This window comes from Ahaetulla prasina, chromosome 3 (assembly GCF_028640845.1).
Source record: "Ahaetulla prasina isolate Xishuangbanna chromosome 3, ASM2864084v1, whole genome shotgun sequence".
Lineage (NCBI taxonomy): Eukaryota > Metazoa > Chordata > Lepidosauria > Squamata > Colubridae > Ahaetulla > Ahaetulla prasina.
In genome coordinates this window covers 163946600-163968239 of record NC_080541.1, presented here as the reverse complement: position 1 = coordinate 163968239, position 21640 = coordinate 163946600, and the positions used below count along the sequence as shown (strand labels likewise).

At 40.4% G+C, this 21640-nt stretch overlaps 1 protein-coding gene across 2 annotated transcripts in view; it reads right to left on the bottom strand.

Moving 5' to 3' along the window:
* TM2D1 (TM2 domain containing 1) overlaps positions 1 to 21151 on the bottom strand; it is a 36379-nt gene extending 15228 nt beyond the window's left edge. For both annotated transcript variants that reach the window (XM_058178729.1, XM_058178728.1), the window contains exons 1-6: positions 20889 to 21151; positions 19417 to 19490; positions 18726 to 18834; positions 11688 to 11779; positions 7566 to 7639; positions 6104 to 6222 (exon numbers count right to left, since the gene is read on the bottom strand). In XM_058178729.1, coding sequence (XP_058034712.1) covers positions 6112 to 6222; positions 7566 to 7639; positions 11688 to 11779; positions 18726 to 18834; positions 19417 to 19490; positions 20889 to 20995 — 567 coding nt within the window. In that variant the 5' untranslated portion in view covers positions 20996 to 21151 and the 3' untranslated portion in view covers positions 6104 to 6111. The remainder of the gene's footprint in view (positions 1 to 6103; positions 6223 to 7565; positions 7640 to 11687; positions 11780 to 18725; positions 18835 to 19416; positions 19491 to 20888) is intronic.
* Between the last annotated feature and the right edge of the window lie 489 nt (positions 21152 to 21640).

Genomic DNA, 21640 nt, shown 5'->3' with positions numbered 1-21640 from the left:
AAGAACTTAGAAGGCCATGTGTCTACATACCTGCCACACACAAAGAAGTCACTACCTTTAACAGAGTCAACCTAGCTAACAAGTTTACTAAGTTTTATAGGAAGAATATAAATATGTATTAAATCTTTTTCCCGTTTAACCTATGCATAAACTATGGTAGAGCTGTCAGGACTGGCAGTCAGTCCTACTGTATTTGTACTTAGTGTAGAGATTGCTTTTGGTTGCCACAATGTAAAAAGATGTTGTGACTTTAGAAAGAATGCAGAGAAGAGCAACAAAGATGATTAGGGGACTGGAGGCTAAAACATGGGAAGAAGGGTTGCAGGAATTGGGTATGTCTAGTTTAATGTTTATTTATTTTTTATTTTTATTTATATCCCGCCCTTCTCCGAAGACTCAGGGCGGCTTACATTGTGTTAAGCAATAGTCTTCATCCATTTGTATATTATATACAAATAATATAATATATATAATTATAAAATTATATAATACAAATAAATACAAATACAAATAAAATATAATTTAATGAAAATGAGATGCGGTGGCTCAGGGGCAGCTCGGCGGTTCGAATCCCTAGTGCTGCCATGTAACGGGGTGAACTCCCGTTACTTGTCCCAGCTTCTGCCAACCTAGCAGTTTCGAAAGCATGTAAAAATGCAAGTAGAAAAAATAGGGACCACCTTTGGTGGGAAGGTAACAGCGTTCCGTGCGCCTTTGGCGTTGAGTCATGCCGGCCACATGACCACGGAGACATCTTCGGGCAGCGCTGGCTCTTTGGCTTTGAAACGGAGATGAGCACTGCCCCCTAGAGTCGGCAACAACTAGCACATATGTGCAAGGGGAACCTTTACCTAGTTTAATGAAGAAAAAAAGCACTAGGAGTGACATGACAGCAATTCCAATATCTAAGGGTCTACCATAAAAAAGAGGGAGTCAATCTACTCTCCACAATATCTGAAGGCAGGATAAGAAGCAATGGATGGAAACGAATCAAGGAGAGAAGCAACTTAGAACTAAGGAGAAATTTCCTGACAGTTAGAACAATTAACCAGTGGAACAACTTGCCTCCAGAAGTTGTGAGTGCTCCAACACTGGATGTTTTAAGAAGAGACTGGACAATCATTTATCTGAAATGGTGTAGGGTTTCCTGCCTAAACAGGGGGTTGGACTAGAAGATCCCCAAGCTTCCTTCCAACTCTGTTATTCTGTTAAGCAAGGCAGTGTGGGTTAGCGATACTGACATTTTCAGGTTAAAGGCTTGAAGGCAGGACTGAGAAACCTGTCTACATGAAACATTTAATGGAGCAAGTTTTCCTTGAAAACTGGTATCAGAGGAGATAACATTACAAAAACAGTCCAAAACCTGAGACTATATTTAATGGATACTCACATATTTTTGGCTGCGCTTCTGCAGGTAGAAAATAATGAATTGTGCAAAGGAAAAACATAATTTTCCAGTTCTTAGACATGAACATATACTGTGGTTAAAAACAGACTTTGCTAGAATAATTACCATACTAAAAATCAATCAACTGAAAGCCAAAACTTTTCCTTGTTAACCATTGCTATAAACAATGTGGTTCTATTCTGTATAAATGTACAGTTGTACATCCATATAAACATCCCATTCTGAAGAGGAATAAAGCGAATTTCTTCAGAAGAGGATTTACACAGCAATTTTATTAAAGATTATGATGTCTAAAATTGTCAAACACAATTTAGGAACATGATGCTTCATATGCAATTGCTGAAACTATTTTATATATCTATATCTATATTTATACACACACACACACACACATGTGTGTGTGTGTGTGTGTGTGTGTGTGTGTGTGTGTAAGTCTTTGGTTATTCGGGTTTTCTCCCGCATAAAATTGGAAGTGTCTTGGCGACGTTTCAACGAAGTCTCATTCATCATCTTCAGGCTGGTGTTTACAGCTTCGTGCTTTTAGGAGCAATGTGTGATCACAGCTGTTTCTTCCTTTTAATTGCTAGTGGGGGTTTGAACTGATTGGTTGGGAGCTTGGCTGTGTTCTGATTGGGTGGAAGAGTGTTCTAATTTGTTGGGGGTTTGGCTGTGCTCTAATAGGATGGTGGGATTGGCTGTGCTCTGATTTGCTGGGAGTGTGTTCTGTTTGGGTGTGGGGGGGCTTGGTTGCGCTCAGGTTAGTCTGAGTTGCAGGAGGATTTGAGTTGGTGAGCTGCATTGCTGTTGTTTGGCTCAGGTTAGTCTGCGTTGCAGGAGGATTTGAGTTGGTGAGCTGCATTGCTGTTGTTTGGCTTCAAACAACAAAATTTCAAACCCCTCCAATCCGTACATGCAGCAGACTGACACCCACCATGAACATGTAGCACAACCACGAACGCAAAGAAAGTATGTAATGTTATCACTGAAGCAAAACCTAACAGTAAAACATTCAGAATGCACAACTGAGTTTTAAAAGTTCAGTATTTGCTTCCTATGATTAAAGTCTCAGCCTTGAATGAGAATTTGGTTTAAGCGGAAGCTCTCTTAGTCTTAGTGATCAGCACAGGATAAAAGAGACATTGCTACTGAGCAGAACAATGCAAATACTAAGTAATAGGTGATAGTTAGACATAGATAGCTATAGAAAATAGGAGTCTCCTAAGGGTGAGGGAATCAAACCAAACTGTTTTGCTAAAAGCTGTATAAACACTTATGAATCCAGATACAGCTTGATTCACCAAGAGAACATAATATCAGGCATATCCACTGTATGGAAAAACATTGTTTCTTACTGTCTTCCAAACTGCCACTCAAATAACTACAACACCGATGTGGCCACTAGTGGTGAGCAAATTCATTTACATTATTTGGAATACTCTAGTACAGTTACGTCATTATCCATTTACAGAATACATAGATATGTAGGGATATCTCTTCTCAGTCCACTTTTCCAGAGCTGACTCAAGAAGTAAACTGGGAAACAGATCATATATCTTTCATCTAGCGCACAGAGGAATTGTTTCTTTTATATATGTTTGAAACATGGATCTCTACTCTCACTTTTTTATATCAACATTTGTGTGGCTATTCATTTCCTGACCTTGATGTTCTCTGCATGAGAATCAGAGTCTCCCCAGCTTCAACCCTTACCAAAAATGCCTTTGGAACAGGGGTGGGCAATTAATTAAACTGGGACTGCTGTGGAAGGCAATGCCCATCTATCTCCAACGCTGCTGCCGCCGCCCACCTCCAATACTGCACTGATGTCTCACTCCTGATACCCATATCATGCCCCCAATGCTGCCAATGTCCTGTTCCCTGAGTCCCAGACTGGAATCGCCTATGGGCCGGATATGGCCTATGGGCTGTAAAATGACCAGGTCTGCCTTGGAAGATGTGTCATTCTGTTTTATTTTTTACAGATTTTACAAGTATTAATTGCAAAATTTAGGATAGACTGTGACATTCAGTGGCCATCCAAAAACCCACACTGAATGTTACAATCTATCCCAAATTCTGAAATTAAGTTTTAGATTACACTGTGCTGGCTAATTCAATCCAGATTAATAGTGTGAAAAATATTACTTAAAATGTAGCTGCCATAGCCAGATAACAAATACCTCAGCCCACTGTAACAAAAAGCTTATGTACACACTTAATGGGTTGAAGAGCTTTACTGAAATAAATATAACTATAATTAATATCTCATGAGTTTCACCACTTAAGTGCAGATCCTGTTCCTGGGTGAAAATACTTATCACATTTAAAATGCATTTAAAGCCTTTAATACACACCAGCAGTTATAATATATTTACTACAATTGCCTTATCAAAGTAGGGTAAGGGGTAGCTTTATTTTGAAAATATGACTTCACATTGAACTTAAACTGTGTCATTTTTGCATGTGATAAAAGACTGAGAAGGACCATAAGAAAAATCTGTCAATGTAAATAGAAGAGGACTTTATTTACAATTGCTGTGCAGTTGGAGATCCAATTCTACAATCGGAACATTAAATCAGGTCTTTAAATATCTCGTACAAATGCCATGTTTGGTCTGAAAGCTGACAGCATAACTTTAACATTATTTGCTGTTCATTAAAGATACATAATATTCTTTGGAGATATGCTGGGAATTAATGTGATCTTAGTATTGTATAGGAAACAAAATGAACTCAAAATAATACTGGTGTCCTACAGTTAAAAAATAATAATAAAGTGAAGTCCATGCTGAGTGCTGCTTCTCCTCTGAACCCAGAAAAATTAACCTAGGTGGTGATTTTTAAAATATTATACTTAAAAATTTTCCCATACTAAACAATAGAAGCAACAGTTAAGAATTTAAGAAAATTTGTTTTGCTACCAGGCAACAAAAAAATGACAGCAATAATTTGAAAAATACTTCCCCAAAATACAAAAAAGTACATGCACAGGGCACTTTTTTTCTTTTGAATTTAACAGGCTGACAGTAAATTTCAACCAATGTAGAATAACTGTTACATTTGGAAATTCAACTGCTCAAAAACTTAGCAGCCCATCTATAACTATATTTTTGAACCTGGCAGTTTTTCTGAATAGAAAGTGGAGCTTGCAAAGAAAAGGAATGATAACATTCCAATCAACCATGAACCATGACTTCTCATAACAAAGTATTTAAAAGCAGCACTAAGGTTATCAGGCAGTCAGTCAGCTTTTTGTTATTCCCAAAATGGTTCTTGATTTCTGAACATGTGTTTAATTGACCTTTCCCTTGTCTCTAGCTACCTGTTCAACTTCAGGCCAATGACAACAGGAGAAGTTTACTGGCTGACACAGTATTTAGATTTTCAGGGCATGGATAAGTTAAAAATATACTACCAAACACAAAATAAAACTAATGAATATATGACCTTTTATCCCATGATTAAAAGAGTGAAACATTGCAAGTTCTGGATGTTTTGTGCACACTTTGGCTATGTTTCCCTAGTTTGACACTATAAATAACAAAATAAGCAGACTTCGTGCATGGAGGAAGAGTAAAAATAATGATTGTACAACATTATCAGCTGTGCCCTAATAGCTTGTAATTGTCAACATTTAAAATATCTTTTTTGTTTTTGAGTGACAAGGAAAAGCAACGACTGGATTGCATGTTCTTGAATTGTTGTAAACAATTGTTGAATTGTTGAATTGTTGTTGTTGTAAACAATTTCTAGCATTTTTGTGTTTTTAATTTTATATACAACATAGCAACTGAATACATGGGACAATGGAAACCAGGCTACACATCAGGAGACCATGAGTTTTAATCCCACCTGAGGGATGAAGGCAGGCTAGGTGACCTTGGGCCAATCTTTCTCTCAGAGCCTAACTTACCTTACACGGTTGTTGTTATGGAGAAATTAGGAGGACAAAGGGGGTATTGGATTTTTTAACGCCTTTTTTATTTAAAAAAATAATATAAATGGGATATAAATTAAATACTGTAAATTGCCACTACTATACATTACATTCAAAATCTGATTTTTAAAACATTACTTCATAAATATGGACATTTTCATCTTGTTTAGATTGCGCATTCATATAAAGATAAAACATATTTTCAAGAATTGTTAAAAAGATGATTCAAAATCAATTTTATCAGAGAACGTATATATATGCTGAAAGGATTTTCTTCTTTTTAAGACCCTTTTTATGTTATTTTCCACTGTATTATAAATTCATATCTGTTGAAAAAGTAATCTATTAATGTAGGATGGATATGTATATAAGTGGAGAAAGTCACCAATTTTGACAAAAAGCTGGCAAGAACCACACTGAAAAGGCATGTAACACGATCATGTCGATTCCCATAGCTCATTCCAATTAAGTTATTTTTACAGATTTTCAGAAATCATAACTGAAAGGAAAATAGATTTATTATTTTATCCTTTTGTATAAAGCAGGGTTGGGTAACTGTGACAAATTTACAACCTGTGGACTTCAACTCCCAGAATTCCTAAGCCAGCCATGCTGACTCAGGAATTCTGGGAGTTGAAGTCCACAGGTAATAAAGCTGCCATAATTACCTACCCCTGATATAAAGTAATCTCTGTTTGACAAAAATAGCTTGATTGGTCAAAGACAACATTTTTTAATATTCATATTAAGAAACTTACTGGCAACATTAAGGGTACATTTGAGGTTTTCTATATGTATCATTCGTAATACTCAGCCTGGTAAGCCTTGCACCATAATAATCTATTATGTAGTTAGAACCGTCAGAAGGACCCACAATCTGGAAAAGAAAGTATTACATTGTTAAAAATTCTATTTTAAAATACACACCACACACACACACACACACACACACACATCTTCTGCAACCTTCTTCCATATCCATATTACATTTATTATGGCTACAAAATAACTATAAAACTCATTAACATGTCTGAAATTCTTCTTGATATAAACAGATAAATAGCCTGTACTTGTCTGAGGGAAAAGGCATTTTCCCAAGAAGTTACAAGTTTGGAAAGACAAAGTAGGAGAGGGAATTTTGACAGAACATTGGCTTTGCTGTTTAAGCCCACAGTGAGCGGCTTTCACAAAACAGGAGAACCTGCAAAATATATCAACTATTGAAAACAACAAGCATATTTAATTCTTACCTATTCTAATTCTAATGAAATTATTAGTTTATTAAAGGAGAAGTTGCACCAATTCGCTTATGATTTTATGGAGTCACCATGCCACAAAGTTTGTGGAGCTTTTAATTATGATATTAAGAAGGAGTTGTAATTAAAAAATTGGTCTACTAGGACCAGAAACCCAGGTTCAGATTCATCATCAGTCATTAAAGCTCTCTGGATTTTTCCCTTTTGCTATATTAAAAATTACATGGAAATTAACTTCTGAGGTTATACATGGAATTTTAAGTACATACTAAATGTGGGCAAATTTAATTACAAGGACATGTGTGTAGGTAAAAATAAAAGTGTATACCACAAATATTCCATTAGGACAAAAACAAGAACTGATGCTCTACAACCAGAACTACTGGAGTTTAATTAATTTTTAAAAATCTTTTAACAGCTTTGACTAAGCAGAACCAATGTATTAGTTTCTGACTTGTATGCAATGATAGAAACTAACTTTCTAATAAGTAGAAGCTTTGTGCTAGCAAATGTTTCTGCTACATTTATACAAAGAAGGTTTGCATATATATACTTAAACATCCGTTTAATAAAATATTCAAATATAAATGTATTTTTATTTTTCCCAATTCTTAAACATTCTTCTGAATGCTACCTTTAATATAAAAGCTTCTCTGAAAATTTTGCAGTACAGGAAAGTTTTATAATGATATATGGGCAAGTTGATGCTTAGATGTCTAATTGCACAGAATTTGTGTAGGCTTTTTCTTATCTAAAAACAATAAAAAGTAACATTCTTCTCTACAAATCACACAGTTCTTGTGACAAGCTGCTTTTAAAACTGATGGGAACATAAAAAGGCAATGTGGGAGTCAACTATTGAGATTAAAAAAAAAAAAGCAATGTGCCAGAAATCTGTTGCTAGACATCTAAGTGCATTTCAGACCTAAAAAAGGGACCTTTATCCTGGATGTTTTGAACTTACCTGCATTGAAATCAAAATGAAGTCAATCAAACTACCAATTCCACAAAATCCCACTGTACAGAACTTTAACAAACCTGTGAAAAAAGTTGTAATTATGCCAATCAGAGAACGTATCTTAGAGTATTGCAATTTCTAGAAAAAAATGTTTTTTTCTTACTGTAATGGTTTATCCATGCCCCTAAAATTATGAATTACCATAGGTATAGGGAAATCCCAGGTTTTTTTTTCTGATTTCTGAATTAGCAGTTTCCTCTTAATCCATATACACAGAGAATCCTAAACAGAACTTTAAACCACTGAAGCTGAAAAACAAGCTATCAGAAGTAACTTTTTAACAAATTTGAAAGAATAATGGCGATCCTTTAAATCTAATAGACATGCCAGCCCAGTTTGTGGGACAAAGAGAAGGAAAGCTTAATTTGGGGAGCCGCCAACGCAGCAAATTGTACATAAGAATGTAGTTGATACATTTAGACAATCAACCAAATAACTTTGGTAAAAGACAAGAAGTCTTTAGTACTTGTCTCCAAAAAATGACAGGATATCATTTCTTACTTCTATCTATTCGAGTTTATTTTAGGCTGGAGACTACTAGAACTTGTGGTCATATGATACTATTATACCATAATCTGTAATTACCCAAATAATTATATCAATCCATCTTGGCCTCTTCAGAGCCAAGTATTAACAATCTGATTTATCCAACCTCCGCAAAACTATTCTTTGCAATTATCAGGCATATGTTTCACTTACCTGTGAGCAATTACTACACAATCTATATTATGTAATTATGTATATTTTGTCTCTGGGCAAAAAAGGCAGTATCAGACGTGAACATTTCTATAACTAGGAATTGTATAGATGGTTTTTAAAATTAGATGAATAGCAGCTATGTGGGAATCTAAATAGTCTGGGATTCCGAAAGGGGGTAGTTTAGCAGAGGAAAACAGATATGATTTAAAGTATTTCATTGTACAAACATCAAAACAAACAAAAAAAGGTAAGAGCCCATAATTAGATGAAAACTTTATAAGCTTAATGTAAACACAGCTGACTTTGCTTCCAACTTCAAAATCTTTTAAAAGTTCTCAACAAGTAAGACATCAGCAGCAAACCATACTAAAAGTACAAAGCAGTTCGAAACGCGAAACATGACTCAAGTTACTTGAATATCACATCATAAGGCTGGCTTTCTGCTTATTTTTCAATCATTATGTTTAGTTGTAAGTCTAAAATAATGGAGCAGTGGCACCCATGAAGTTGTTCAGAAAAAAAACATCTTAACATTTCTAACAGTGCTGCTTATTCTCTAAACAAAACTACATCATGGAAAAGAATAACCTGCTCAGAATTATATCTTAGGAATTTTTATTATCTGTGGGTCTGTCTTGGCTAAGCCTTCAGAAACTTCAACTTGTTCAAATTCTGTCATCCATTTATAGCGTGATCTTATTATACTAATGGAACTTCATAAGATGTTAATTTGTTTCTGGACACAATTCAGTATACTCTTTTGACTTTAAAAGCCCTTAGTTTGAGATGCAAGTACTTTAATATCTGAACCATATGAATCTGAAGAAATAATTATATATTCTCCTCCAGGTACCATCATATGAAGTTAAACAGGTGGCCTTTTCTATGAACTCAGCCACCTATAAAAACGTTCTGCCAAGAAATGGCAGCTTAATACCGTTTGTTATTCTATTTATAGGTAAGACAAATCCTGTCTTAGATACTATTTATGATTTCCATGTACAAATTATTTTTTTCTTTTCAAACTATTGTTATTTTTATGGAATCATCAAGATACCAAAAATACTACGTTGTAAAGACAGGATATCACACTTTTCAGTAAATAAAGCTGAAAAGCAATAAAAACCTTAGGTTAATTTTTTATCTTAAGACTTCTGCTATGTATTACTATGCATACATATGACAAACAATTCTCTTTATAGTAATTACTGACATCCAAATAATAAAATACAGATGCCAGCAAAAGCACTAGTTTTTAAGAGTTACACTTCTGGATGAAAAAGTATTCATCCCATTTTGGATTTTCTAAGTACTTGCTGATCTTGGCCATTGTCAGTAACATAATTTCATATAAGCCCCACTGATATATAAAAAAAGTCTGAGTGAACAAATAAAATAACTTTTGGTGCTTGTTTCATTTGATTTATAAATTAAGCCAATGAATATTCCATGTCCCAGGGAGAGAAAAAAATAACGGTTACTTTGACCTCACAGAAAGTGGCTGCACCCCTTTTAGCGACAAAACTAATAGTCCTGCAAAAAGATTATTATTCTCTCATTTTGTTGCATAGGCATTCTGATCCATCCCTCCAAAGAAAACAGCTTCAACTTAATGCATTCGAGGATTTTCTAGCATGTGCTCGCCTTCTTCAATCGTACTATATTTCTATGAGGTTTGGGTAAAGATATTTTAGGTTCAAAAATTGAGTTTCTTCTTCTACATCCATTGTCATGTAGACTTCCTTGTAAGTTTGTGATCAGTCTTCTTGTCTGACTCACTTGTGTTGGAAGACACCCAGCCAGGCAGGGAGAAGAGATCAAGCGGGGATCTAGCTTTTGTGTCCTTGTGCAGATGCAAGAGACTTAGGCTTGATCCCTCCTGCGTTCCATAGAATCTTATATGTTTATTCCCAAGGGAAGGCAAATCAGCATGAATCTTTTAAAAGATTCTGCTAAAAAGCAGAATTCATCCTTCATTCAACAATGGCAGACTCTTCAGCTCCTGAGGCAGCAAAGCACCTCCAGAACATAAAACTACCACCTATCACTGCCATTATTGACAGCTGGTATGCAATTCCTATTAAAGAGTGCATTGTTTCATCCATGTAACCACTTTTGGATTATCTGTTGGTAGAGTACACTTCCAGAAATTGGGAGCATCACCCAGTTTCATTTGTTTGTTTATTGACAGAATAAGACAAGTATCAATATTTTTAATGAATCATGGCTTCTAATCTCTCACAAATCCCATTTCCACCTGATGTTTTTCTTATGATAAAGCTATAATCATCCGTTTTAGCAATGCTCTGTTTATATACCACTAGGATCCACATGATGTTCTGATAATGTTCAGTTGTAAAATATGGTAACTGAAAATCCAAAAGGTGGTGGATATTCTTTCACAGAAGAGTACTGCCAAGAATTCTATTTAATATTGTGTCATTTCCTGCACTTCCACCCTACAAAATCTGTTTCTAACAAGTGGAAAAAATGCAATGGGTCAGGAGCCAATTGAACAAATTCCAATACAACGCTATAATCTAAAAGAATTCCAGGGAGTCATAATATCTCAAACTGCCAGATAGAACAGTTAAAATCCTTGTTCCTGCCATCCCTAATCTACAGCACATTATAAAGATAATAAGAACCTTATTATATGGGGAAAATCATTTGTGATTTTTTTGCACAAATAAATAGCTTTGTAATAAGCAAATGCTGCTAATTCTTACTAGGCAATGTTTTAATTTTTCAAGTGGAACTCAGAAGGAAATCTAGAATAAATGATCCTACCCATCCTTTTTATTGTATGATGAAATACAAAAATATAACATTCTTGGAGGTTCTCTATTTCATATAGGAGTCCTCAACTTACAATTCATTTAGTGACCATTTAAAGTTATAATGGCACTGAAAAAAGTGACGACTGGTTTTCACTTTTACAACCATTGCAACATGCCCATGGTCACATGATCAGAACTTGGATGCTTGGCAACTGGCATGTATTTATGATCGTTGCAGTGTCCTGGGGTCAGGTGATCATCTTTTGTGATATTCTGACAAGCAAATCAATGGGGACATCAGATTCAATTAACAGCCATATTGCTAACAATAACTATAGTGATTCACTGAACACCTGTGGCAAGAAAGGTCGTAAAATGGGGCTAAATTCAGTTAACAACTGTCTTGCTAAGCAACAGACATTTTGGGCTCAATTGCGCTCATAAATCAAAACTACCTGTATTTGCCAAATATGTAAACCTCTTGATATTCCAGCTTGATATCTATATAAGCCACTGTCATTTAGGAATACAAATGGAATATAAATAAATAGTGCCATTAACTGTTATATACTTAAAAGTAGGAACTTACCTAATGCAGGATATCCTAGATAAAACCGATCTGCTCCTAACCAGCCAAGAAACAAAGACAGAGCTACTGCTACTTTATAGGAGTAGCCATTTCTAGAAATAAAAATAGGAGAAAAAATTGCTGAATCAGTTTTTGAATTCATTTTCTTCACTCCATTAATTATTTAACACTAGAACTTTCAAACTGTCAAACCTGAAGCAAATGGAAACCCAGCTATACTTAACACCAAACAATAATATAAAAAGGAGTGAATGATTTCTCCATTATTAGACCATTAATATTTCATGCGATAAAGAGATATTGCAGGGTTTGAATACAATTTCGGACTTGGCTATTCTTGTACAAACACAAAGCCAGTTTTACTTACTATGGCAAATTGGGCCGTAATAGCTCAGGCTTCTGAAGCCTGTTATTAGAACACAGTAGCCTGCAATTACTGCAGGTTCAAGCCCGGCCCGAGGTTGACTCAGCCTTCCATCCTTTATAAGGTAGGTAAAATGAGGACCCAGATTGTTGGGGGGGCAATAAGTTGACTTTGTAAATATACAAATAGAATGAGACTATTGCCTTATACACTGTAAGCCGCCCTGAGTCTTCGGAGAAGGGCGGGATATAAATGTAAACCAAAAAAAAAAAAAAAAAATTTTATAGAACAAAGTAAAAACAAACTACTGTTTTGACTGATTTCATACCTCAATATTTTCTCATGCAACAGCAACAAGTACTTGAATTACTTACAAAATGTATTTCAAACTGCATTGTGCCATTGTTCAGACAGATACATTTTAATTTTTGCAGAGGTAATAGACTCTCATTTTAAATAAGGAATTTTGCACTTATGATTCCAGCATTACATGGTAGTTCAAAAATAAGAGCACAAAAATGCTAGGAACTTTGACTATTCTATTCATACCATGTCATAACCAAGACAAAAGAGGTAAAACCTTGCCAATGAGATTCAAATGATAACAAGACTGTAATTCAACATGTTTTATTCCATATATTTCCATATAAAATAGGGGGGAAATCCTTGTCTAATTTCTATCAATTGAGTTCCTGAACAGTTTACATAAAAAAGTCTTTATACATAACAATTGATTAAAACAATTAACTTACTCCAATTTATAAAAATTAGCTACATGAACTATATGTGAAATAAGTATTGATTAATTCTGTACTAAAGCATCTATTCATCAGTTTATTCTAATGGACTACGTATTTGCAACAGACTTTCTGATTTTCAGATTAACATGCTTCAGGACTGAAGAAATGCATTAACACCAAGTGAAATAAAAATTTATACATACAATTTTATATATCTTTTTCACTTTTTAAAAAAATTCTCACTAAATCTTTGAATCTCACATGTATTGTGCAAATGTTTAATTATGCTGATCATGCACATATATAATTGTAGCAATACATCAAGAGTTGAAATCATGTTATTAACATCTTGAACTATTTGTTTCTAGTCAAGAAAAAAATTGATAGACAATAAAGTAGGAATAACATCAGTTATCTATAGTTAGCACAAATTGTGTTAGCCTGCTGCAGCAATATATGACTTTACCTTCAAAAATTAAACAAAAACTTATACTTAAATAAATCCCTATAAAGTGTAAAGATAAAGTAAATTTTTGAGCATATTATATATGAAAATAGCTCAGCTTGAATGTTCCTACCGCATGAAAAACAGTAGCCATGCCAGTTTACAGAGCACACCTGACCTACCTGTAATTGTAAAAATATACCACCAATTTGCAATCAGAATTAATTTAACTCAGGGGTGTCAAACTCAAGGTCCAGGGGCTGGATCCGGCCACGGGATGCTTAGATCTGGCCCTCAGGGCTGCCATGGAAACAGCAAAGGACTGGCCCAAGGTGCCTCTGCCAGCAAAAACAGAGCTCAGGAGGGTCACATGCAGGTCCGTCCAAGCCCCGTTTTCACTGGCAGAGGGTTGCAGAAGGCTGTTGTAGGCAAAAATGGAGCTTGGGAGCCTGTTTTCTCTGGCAGAGCACTCAGGCCATCAGAGATGCCGCAGACACAAGTGACGTTGAGCTGGGCCGTGCCCACCTGGCCACGCTCACTCACCCCCCAAGGTCAAACACAACCCTGATGCGGCCCTCAATGAAATTGAGTTTGACACCCCTGATTTAACTTACCCAGAATTTTGAGTCCAAACTGCTCTCCTACCCTCCTCTCCAACCACCAGTTACTTAGTGGATTACGTTTCAAACTGTCCATTGACAGGCACAATCCAATCCATTAATAATCTTCACTCTCCTAGGACTTGATCCTTTCTGATCCCAAGCATGATAAGCTATATGATCAAGTAAAGCAGGTATTAATTAAGATAGGTCTAGTATTTCTACTCCAATCTACCAGAACTGAAAGTACTGCAGCACATTTCAAAACAATAAAGTAACTTAGTTACATATATAAATATGTATTTATATATGTAATTTCTTTATATATATAAATATGTAATTTCTTTATATATATAAAGAAATTGTTCTAGGCACATGCGCGTTATGGCGGCTTCCTGAAATCTTGTGGAGTCGGCGGCTGGAAGTCCTTGGCCACGATGCCGTTCAGCCGCTCGCCCAGCTGCTTGTCTTCGGGCCCCAGTCTTGTCATCTTCTCGGCCACCGGGAGCGAGGTCCTCGGGCCTCTTTGAACTCTCGGCTGCCGAGTACGGAGCCGGAGTCGGAGTTTGTTTTCAGGCAGCGAACGGCGGCGGCCATGTTGGGGGGGGTTGGACAGCGGCTGGAAGTCCTCGGCTACGATGCCGTTTAGCCGCTCGCCCAGCTGCTTGTCTTCGGGCCCCGGTCTTGTCATCCTCTCGGCCACCGAGAGCGAGGTCTTCGGGCCTCATTGAACTCTCGGCTGCCGAGTACGGAGCCGGAGTTTGCCCTTAGGCAGCGAACGGCGGCGGCCATGTTGGGGGGGGTCTGCGGAGATGCCCGGCATGAATCAGCAGCTTTCGGGCCGTTGTGGCCACAGATACCAACTGGACATCAACAAAGGATACTAACAATAGCTGAGGCGCCCGAACACCGACGGAGGATGCTAATGGTGGTATGCTGGACACCGGGTGTTCGGGTCGCTATTAAGTTTTGGTGCTGGGACGGGACTCGTATGGGCATGAACAGCGCCCCCTCCCCCCCTCCCTCCCCCCTTCATGGTCATGGACCGGAACATCGCTTTCTCCCCTACTCTGACTTTTGTTATGGCCTGCCAACATACCGCAACCGTCATCAGCGGTTCACCTCTCTTTGAGCCATTCTTTCCATCAGCGACGGAGGTGGTTGGCCTGGACAATTTTAACAGCAGCAGAGCGGCATGTGGGGCCATATTGGGTCCAGAGGATAATCTGCCGACTTAGGGGTGGAGGCATGGACGGCGTACATCTTGACGGCTAAGGATGGACATTTTGCCACGACTTTTGGGACTATCTCTCCATGAGATATTCATTTGCCGAACTACTACGACTGCGAGGTTCCCCCGCCTCGCAGGAATGGCCCTCCAAGCTATCGAGGGCTTACCTTAACGAAGGGTCTTGGGACCCAGAGAGGTGGCATGCGGCTAAGAAGAATTTGTGGGGTTTTTTAAATAGTTTTTTAAATAAGGGTTTTTTAAGGGGGGAGAGGGATTTGACGGGTGGGGGGGAGGACCCGTCGGGGAGGGATCCAGCCCCTGTGCTAGTTCGCAACATTACGCCATCTTGTCTGAAGGCAGGGGGGGAGGACGTTCCAGGTCTAGAGGGCTGCTCGATCTGTACGGTGAGTGGGAGAGGCAGATATGGCGGGGGGGGAGGGGCCGTATCGAGTTATGGGGGCACGTGTTCGATGTCTGAGAGCGATCACGTGCTCCGGCCCCTCAGTCCCTACCCGTTCCTCGGGTGGCCATGATCCTCAGAGCTTGGATCTTCGGCTGATGTTATGTAATGCCCGGTCCGTGGTTAATAAGGCTCCCCTGATTTGTGACCTTATTCAGGGGGGTTCCGCGGACCTCATGGGCATTACGGAGACCTGGTTGGGCCCTGAGGGGGGGGGTCCCCCTTGTTGAGATGTGCCCTCCAGGCTTCCGAGCATTTCATCAGCCGAGAGCCCAAGGTAGGGGTGGGGGGGTGGCGGTTGTTATTAAGGAAGATCTAGAGCCGAGGGAGACCACTGTTCCTCAGATTGCCGGCTGCGAATCCCTCTGTGTGCGCTGGGGCTATAGGAATCAGTTGGGCTTGGTGATCGCATACCTGGCTCCTTGCTGCGTGACCACAGCCCTGCCCGAGCTGTTGGAGGTACTGGCTGCTGTGGCGGTTGAGACCCCCAAACTTATAGTTATGGGGGATTTCAACTTGCCATCAGTTGGCCTGTCATCGACGGCAGCTCGGGAGTTCCAGGCTTCCATGACGGCCCTGGACCTGATTCGAGTAAATGATGGCCCTACGCACACAGGGGGAGGCATGCTGGATCTGATTTATATCTCTGGACAGTGGTTAAATGATCTGGTATTAGATGATTTAGTAACAGAACCAATGTCATGGTCGGATCATTTTCTCCTTCGCCTAGACTTCCGAACCGCTATTCACCACCGCAGGGAGACGGAACCTATACGGTGGTTCCGTCCCAGGCGCCTGATGGACCCTGAGAGGTTCCAGACGGAGCTTGGGCCATTCCCTGAGGATCTGGCCCACGGCACGACTGAGGAACTGGTCGTGGCCTGGGAGCAGGCCGCGGCCGGGGCCCTGGATTGTGTCGCGCCTTTGCGGCCTCTGACCCGGCGTAGATCTCGTCCGGCCCCTTGGTTCTCCGAGGGGCTGAGGGAGATGAAACGCCGGAGAAGACGCCTAGAGAGCACCTGGAAGTCCAGTCGCTCCGAAGCTGATCGGACACTAGTTAGGACCTATACTAGGACCTACCTAGTGGCAATGAGGGAAGCGAGGCGCTCCTACGCCTCCACCCTCATTGCGTCGGCAGATAACCGCCCGGCCGCCCTGTTTCGGGTGACCCGCTCTCTCCTACATCAGGAGGGGCGGATGACCTTTGCAGGACGAGCCGAGGAGTTTAGTGGTTATCTATACGATAAAATCGCTCAGCTGAGGGACGGTCTGGACCGAATTTGGGATGATCCAAGCGAGGGAGAGGAGGCACGTCTTGTTGAGCACATTTGGGATGAGTTTGACCCTGTGGCTCCCGAGGACGTGGACAGGTTGTTGGGGAGGCTTCACGGCACGACATGTTTACTGGACCCGTGCCCTTCCTGGCTGGTACTGGCCACTCAGGCGGTGACACGAGGCTGGCTCCAGAGGATTATCAACGCTTTTTTTTTTGGATGGGGTTTTCCCTGCCGCCTTGAAAGAGGCGGTGGTGAGACCCCTCCTTAAGAAGCCCTCTTTGGACCCAGCTATTTTGGGTAATTATCGTCCAGTCTCCAACCTTCGCTTTGTTGTGAAGGTTGTAGAGAGTGCCGTGGCGCGACAGCTGCCCCAGCACCTGGATGAAGATGTCTATCTAGACCCGTTCCAGTCTGGCTTCCGACCCAGATACAGCACGGAGACAGCTTTGGTCGCATTGGTGGATGATCTCTGGAGGGCCAGGGACAGGGGATATTCCTCTGCCCTGGTCCTATTAGACCTCTCAGCGGCGTTCGATACCATCGATCATGGCATCCTGCTGCGCCGGTTGGGGGGATTGGGAGTGGGAGGCACCGTATACCGGTGGTTCTCCTCCTATCTCTCCGACCGGTCGCAGACGGTGTTGACAGGGGGGCAGAGGTCGACCGCGAGGGGCCTCACTTGTGGGGTCCCACAGGGTCGATTCTCTCGCCCTGCTGTTCAACATCTACATGAAGCCGCTGGGTGAGATCATCAGTGGTTTCGGGTGAGATACCAGCAGTACGCTGACGACACCCAGCTGTATTTTTCCACCCCGGACCACCCCAATGAAGTTGTTGAAGTGCTGTCCCGGTGTTTGGAGGCTGTACGGGTCTGGATGGGGAGAAACAGGCTCAAGCTTAATCCTCCAAGACGGAGTGGCTGTGGATGCCGGCACCCGATTCAGTCAGCTGCAGCCGCAGCTGGCTGTTGGAGGCGAGTTACTGGCCCCAAAGGATAGGGTGCGCAACTTGGGTGTCCTTCTGGATGATCGGCTGTCGCTTGAAGATCATTTGACGGCCGCCTCCAGGAGGGCCTTCCACCAGGTTCGCCTGGTTCGCAGTTGCGCCTTCCTTGATCGGGATGCCTTATGCACAGTCACTCATGCGCTCGTTACCTCTCGCTTGGATTACTGTAATGCTCTCTACATGGGGCTCCCCTGAAGTGCACTCGGAGGCTTCAGTTAGTCAGAATGCAGCTGCGCGGGTGATAGAGGGAGCTACACGTAGCTCCCATGTAACACCGCTCCTACGCAGACTGCACTGGCTGCCTGTGGCCTTCCGGGTGCACTTTAAGGTGTTGGTTATGACCTTTAAAGCGCTCCATGGCTTAGGACCTGGGTACTTACAGGACCGCCTGCTGTTACCATACGCCTCCCACCGACCCGTACGCTCCCACAGAGAGGGACTTCTCAGAGGGGCGGCCTCCCAACAATGTCGGCTGGCGGCCCCCAGGGGAAGGGCCTTCTCTGTGGGGGCTCCCACACTCTGGAACGAGCTTCCCCCGGGTTTACGCCAAATACCTGACCTTCGGACATTTCGTCGCGAACTCAAGACTCATCTTTTTATCCGCGCGGGGCTGGCTTAAATCGGGATTTTAATTTTAAATTTATTAATTTTAAACGGGGTTTTAGTATGGTAAATTTTAATCACTGGGCTAATTTAAATAAGTTTTTTAAATCGTATTTTAAATTTGTATATTGTATTGTCGGTTTTTTTTTATTATGCCTGTACACCGCCCTGAGTCCTTCGGGAGAAGGGCGGTATAAAAATCAAATAAAATAAATAAATAAATAAATAAATAAATGTAATTAAGTTCTATAATTAATACATCAAATGCTCATTACCAGTTGAATTCTTACATATTAAAGAAAGCTACTACTTACACACTTCGACACTCAATAGGTTGGTAAAATCCAATTTCATTTCCAGTAAACTGAGTTTCATTTCCACTGAAATCTTTACAAGTAATATTTGGGGCTGGAAGACAGGCAACTAAGGACATAAAAAGAACAGCAGCATTATATATAGGACATCAGAAAACATTTCAAATATAGAACACATAAAGCAAATATCTTCTTAGCAAGACAACTAACATACAGCAGATGTTAAATTTAATCTTAATTTTAGTATTTTAAAGTGGAATAAATTAACTTTAAAAACTAAACATACAATAAAAAATATTTTTCACCTGTAATATTAATTCATGTCTAAAATATATATGTGGCCAAGAAATATTTACTGGCAATAACCATTACAACAATATGAATGTTTTTAATATGCTTTTATATTATTTTTCTTGTTTTAAAATTGTAGTATTTTGTTGCTTTTATTTTATTAATAATTGTTGGTCAGCCATCCAGAGTCATATATATGAGGCGGACAGCAGTATAAATTGGAATAAACTCATCACAGATCTTGTTAATTCATCTCAAGTATTTTTACAGAGAAAGGCCCCATGTCTACTTTAAATAAACAAATTATATGATATCTAAGAGGAAGAAACATATACAGTTCATCCACTGGAAGCATTTGATTAAGGAATATGCAACATTAAACATATTGTGTAACTCTTACCATATGCAGTGTGGTTAGTACACTTCATGGGTTCTTGGGTTGCATTGTCTATTTTAGGATCTTCACATATATATGTTTGTACAATTAAGGAAAACAAACGTAACCCAAGTTTCTGCAGTAGATTAAAACTAGCATCATGATAGATTTGATTTCAATTAACCAAAAACTGTATAGGCTGAAATGGCCACATTTCCTTCTTTTACCCAGAAAAATAAGCGATACAGCAATATTTCAGTTGGGAAGCTACTCTGGCCTGAAATTTTCTAATACTCCGGGACTAGAATTACCAGAATTTCCCGCCATAGCAGCTATGGTTGTTTCTAGCACATCTGGAAGGCACCATATTGGGGAAGATTAAATAATAGGTTTAACAAAGTAATGAATAATGGGTTCACATAAATACGCTATAATTATTCCTTTGGCTTTACAATGTTGTACGAACTTATCTACCGTGCTTTCCAAATCATGGTTTATGGTTTGGAATCATATTAAAAACTAACCAATTTTGGCTGTTACAATTAAACATGCTTAAGCAAATATACAATAAAGGTAGTCCTCGACTTACAACAGTCCGTTTATTGACTATTCAACGTTACAACGGCACTGAAGAAAGTGACTTATGACCATTTTTCACACAGATGACCGTTGCAGCATACCCATGGTAACTTGATTTATATTCGGATGCTCGACAACTGGTTCATATTTATCACATGATCATCCCTGGCGACTTTCTGAGACGCAAAGTCCATGGAGAGGCCCGATTCACTTAACAACGGTGTTACCAATTTAACAACTGCAGTGATTCACTTAACAAATGTAGTAAGAAATTAGCAACATAAATTCTGGGCTTGAACGCCGAGGACTACCTATTCACTGCAAGGATCAAGAAAAAGGAAATTAAATTTAGATTTTGTTCTGGCCCCATTCCCCACAGGGATGTAGCTAAGTGCAAATACCTTAGCTTCCCAAATGTTGCAAAGCCTGGCTTGTTATGTATGAACCCAGTCACAAATTTCTGCCCCAGATCTCTTTCCACTCATAAGGGGTTTAAGTGGGTTACATTCATTCCACCCTAAGTCTGTTGGCGGCTGCTATTACGCGTTTGGTCCATCAATCCTGAGTGGTAGCCAATAACCAGTATTCCACTTTGGACTATTTGCTTTTCAGAACTACGGGAGTGTAATTCAACAGGTGCAGCTTCGTCAAGCTCATTATGCCTCGCGCGACCCTTTTAGACCGGGGGTCTCCAACCTTGGCAACTTGAAGACTTGTGGACTTCAACTCCCAGAATTCCTCAGCCAGCAAAGCTGGCTGAGGAATTCTGGGAGTTGAAGTCCACAAGTCTTCAAATGGCCAAGATCGGCGACCCGTTTTAGACTACAGAGCGCCGTCCCCGCCCCCCTGCTCGCTCCCTACCCCCCCCCCGCAAAGCCCATCACCACGGTGACCGAGTTCTCCCGCCTTCAGGATATTGGCCGATTCGCAGATCTTCGCACTTCAATGGAGCATCGTCGCTCGCCACACCCCGAGCCGCGAAATAAGCCAGCCACAAAGTCCCCAACGGCCAGAGTGGTACCATGCCGCCTATCTTCGCTTGACAGCGGCTTCTCCTGCCAGGCCGGCTCCGTTGGAAAAGAAACCTCCTTCTCCTCAGACGTTGTCGTAGTGGTAGTCCTTTCGCGGAACGTTCGACGCCATCCCGGGGCGCGCGAAGTAGGGCAGAAGCAGTCGCTGCGTCTCCTGTCGGAAATGGGAAATCGCCTTGCCCGTCACAAAGATGGCTGCATTTTCCATTGTTTTCTTTAGGGATGAAGGCCAAACCCGCCGGCTTCTTTCCGGGCAACGGCAGCGTACAGATGGAAAGCCGAGCGCCCTTAGTAAAAATGGCTACCCGCCGGCTTCTTTCCAGGCAACGGCTACATAAAAAATGGGAAAGCTGAGCGCCCTTATTAAAAATGACTATTCGGGTTCAAAGCAACGGAAGGACGTAACACGGGTTGACCTTTTGAGGGAGGGAGGGGGGCGGAGATATTTAGCCGGCTGTTTCCTTTACTGCAGGATGTTTCAGGTTCGCAGCTTCAATTGGTTGAACGAGTCCTGATGGAAGGCAAAGAAGAAATATAGAGCAAATCGAAGTGTACGCGTTCGCACATAACCCATCGTGATCTATTGTGATCTGTACACATAAATTGTTGGTGGACTGACTATAAAAGAATAGATTCTC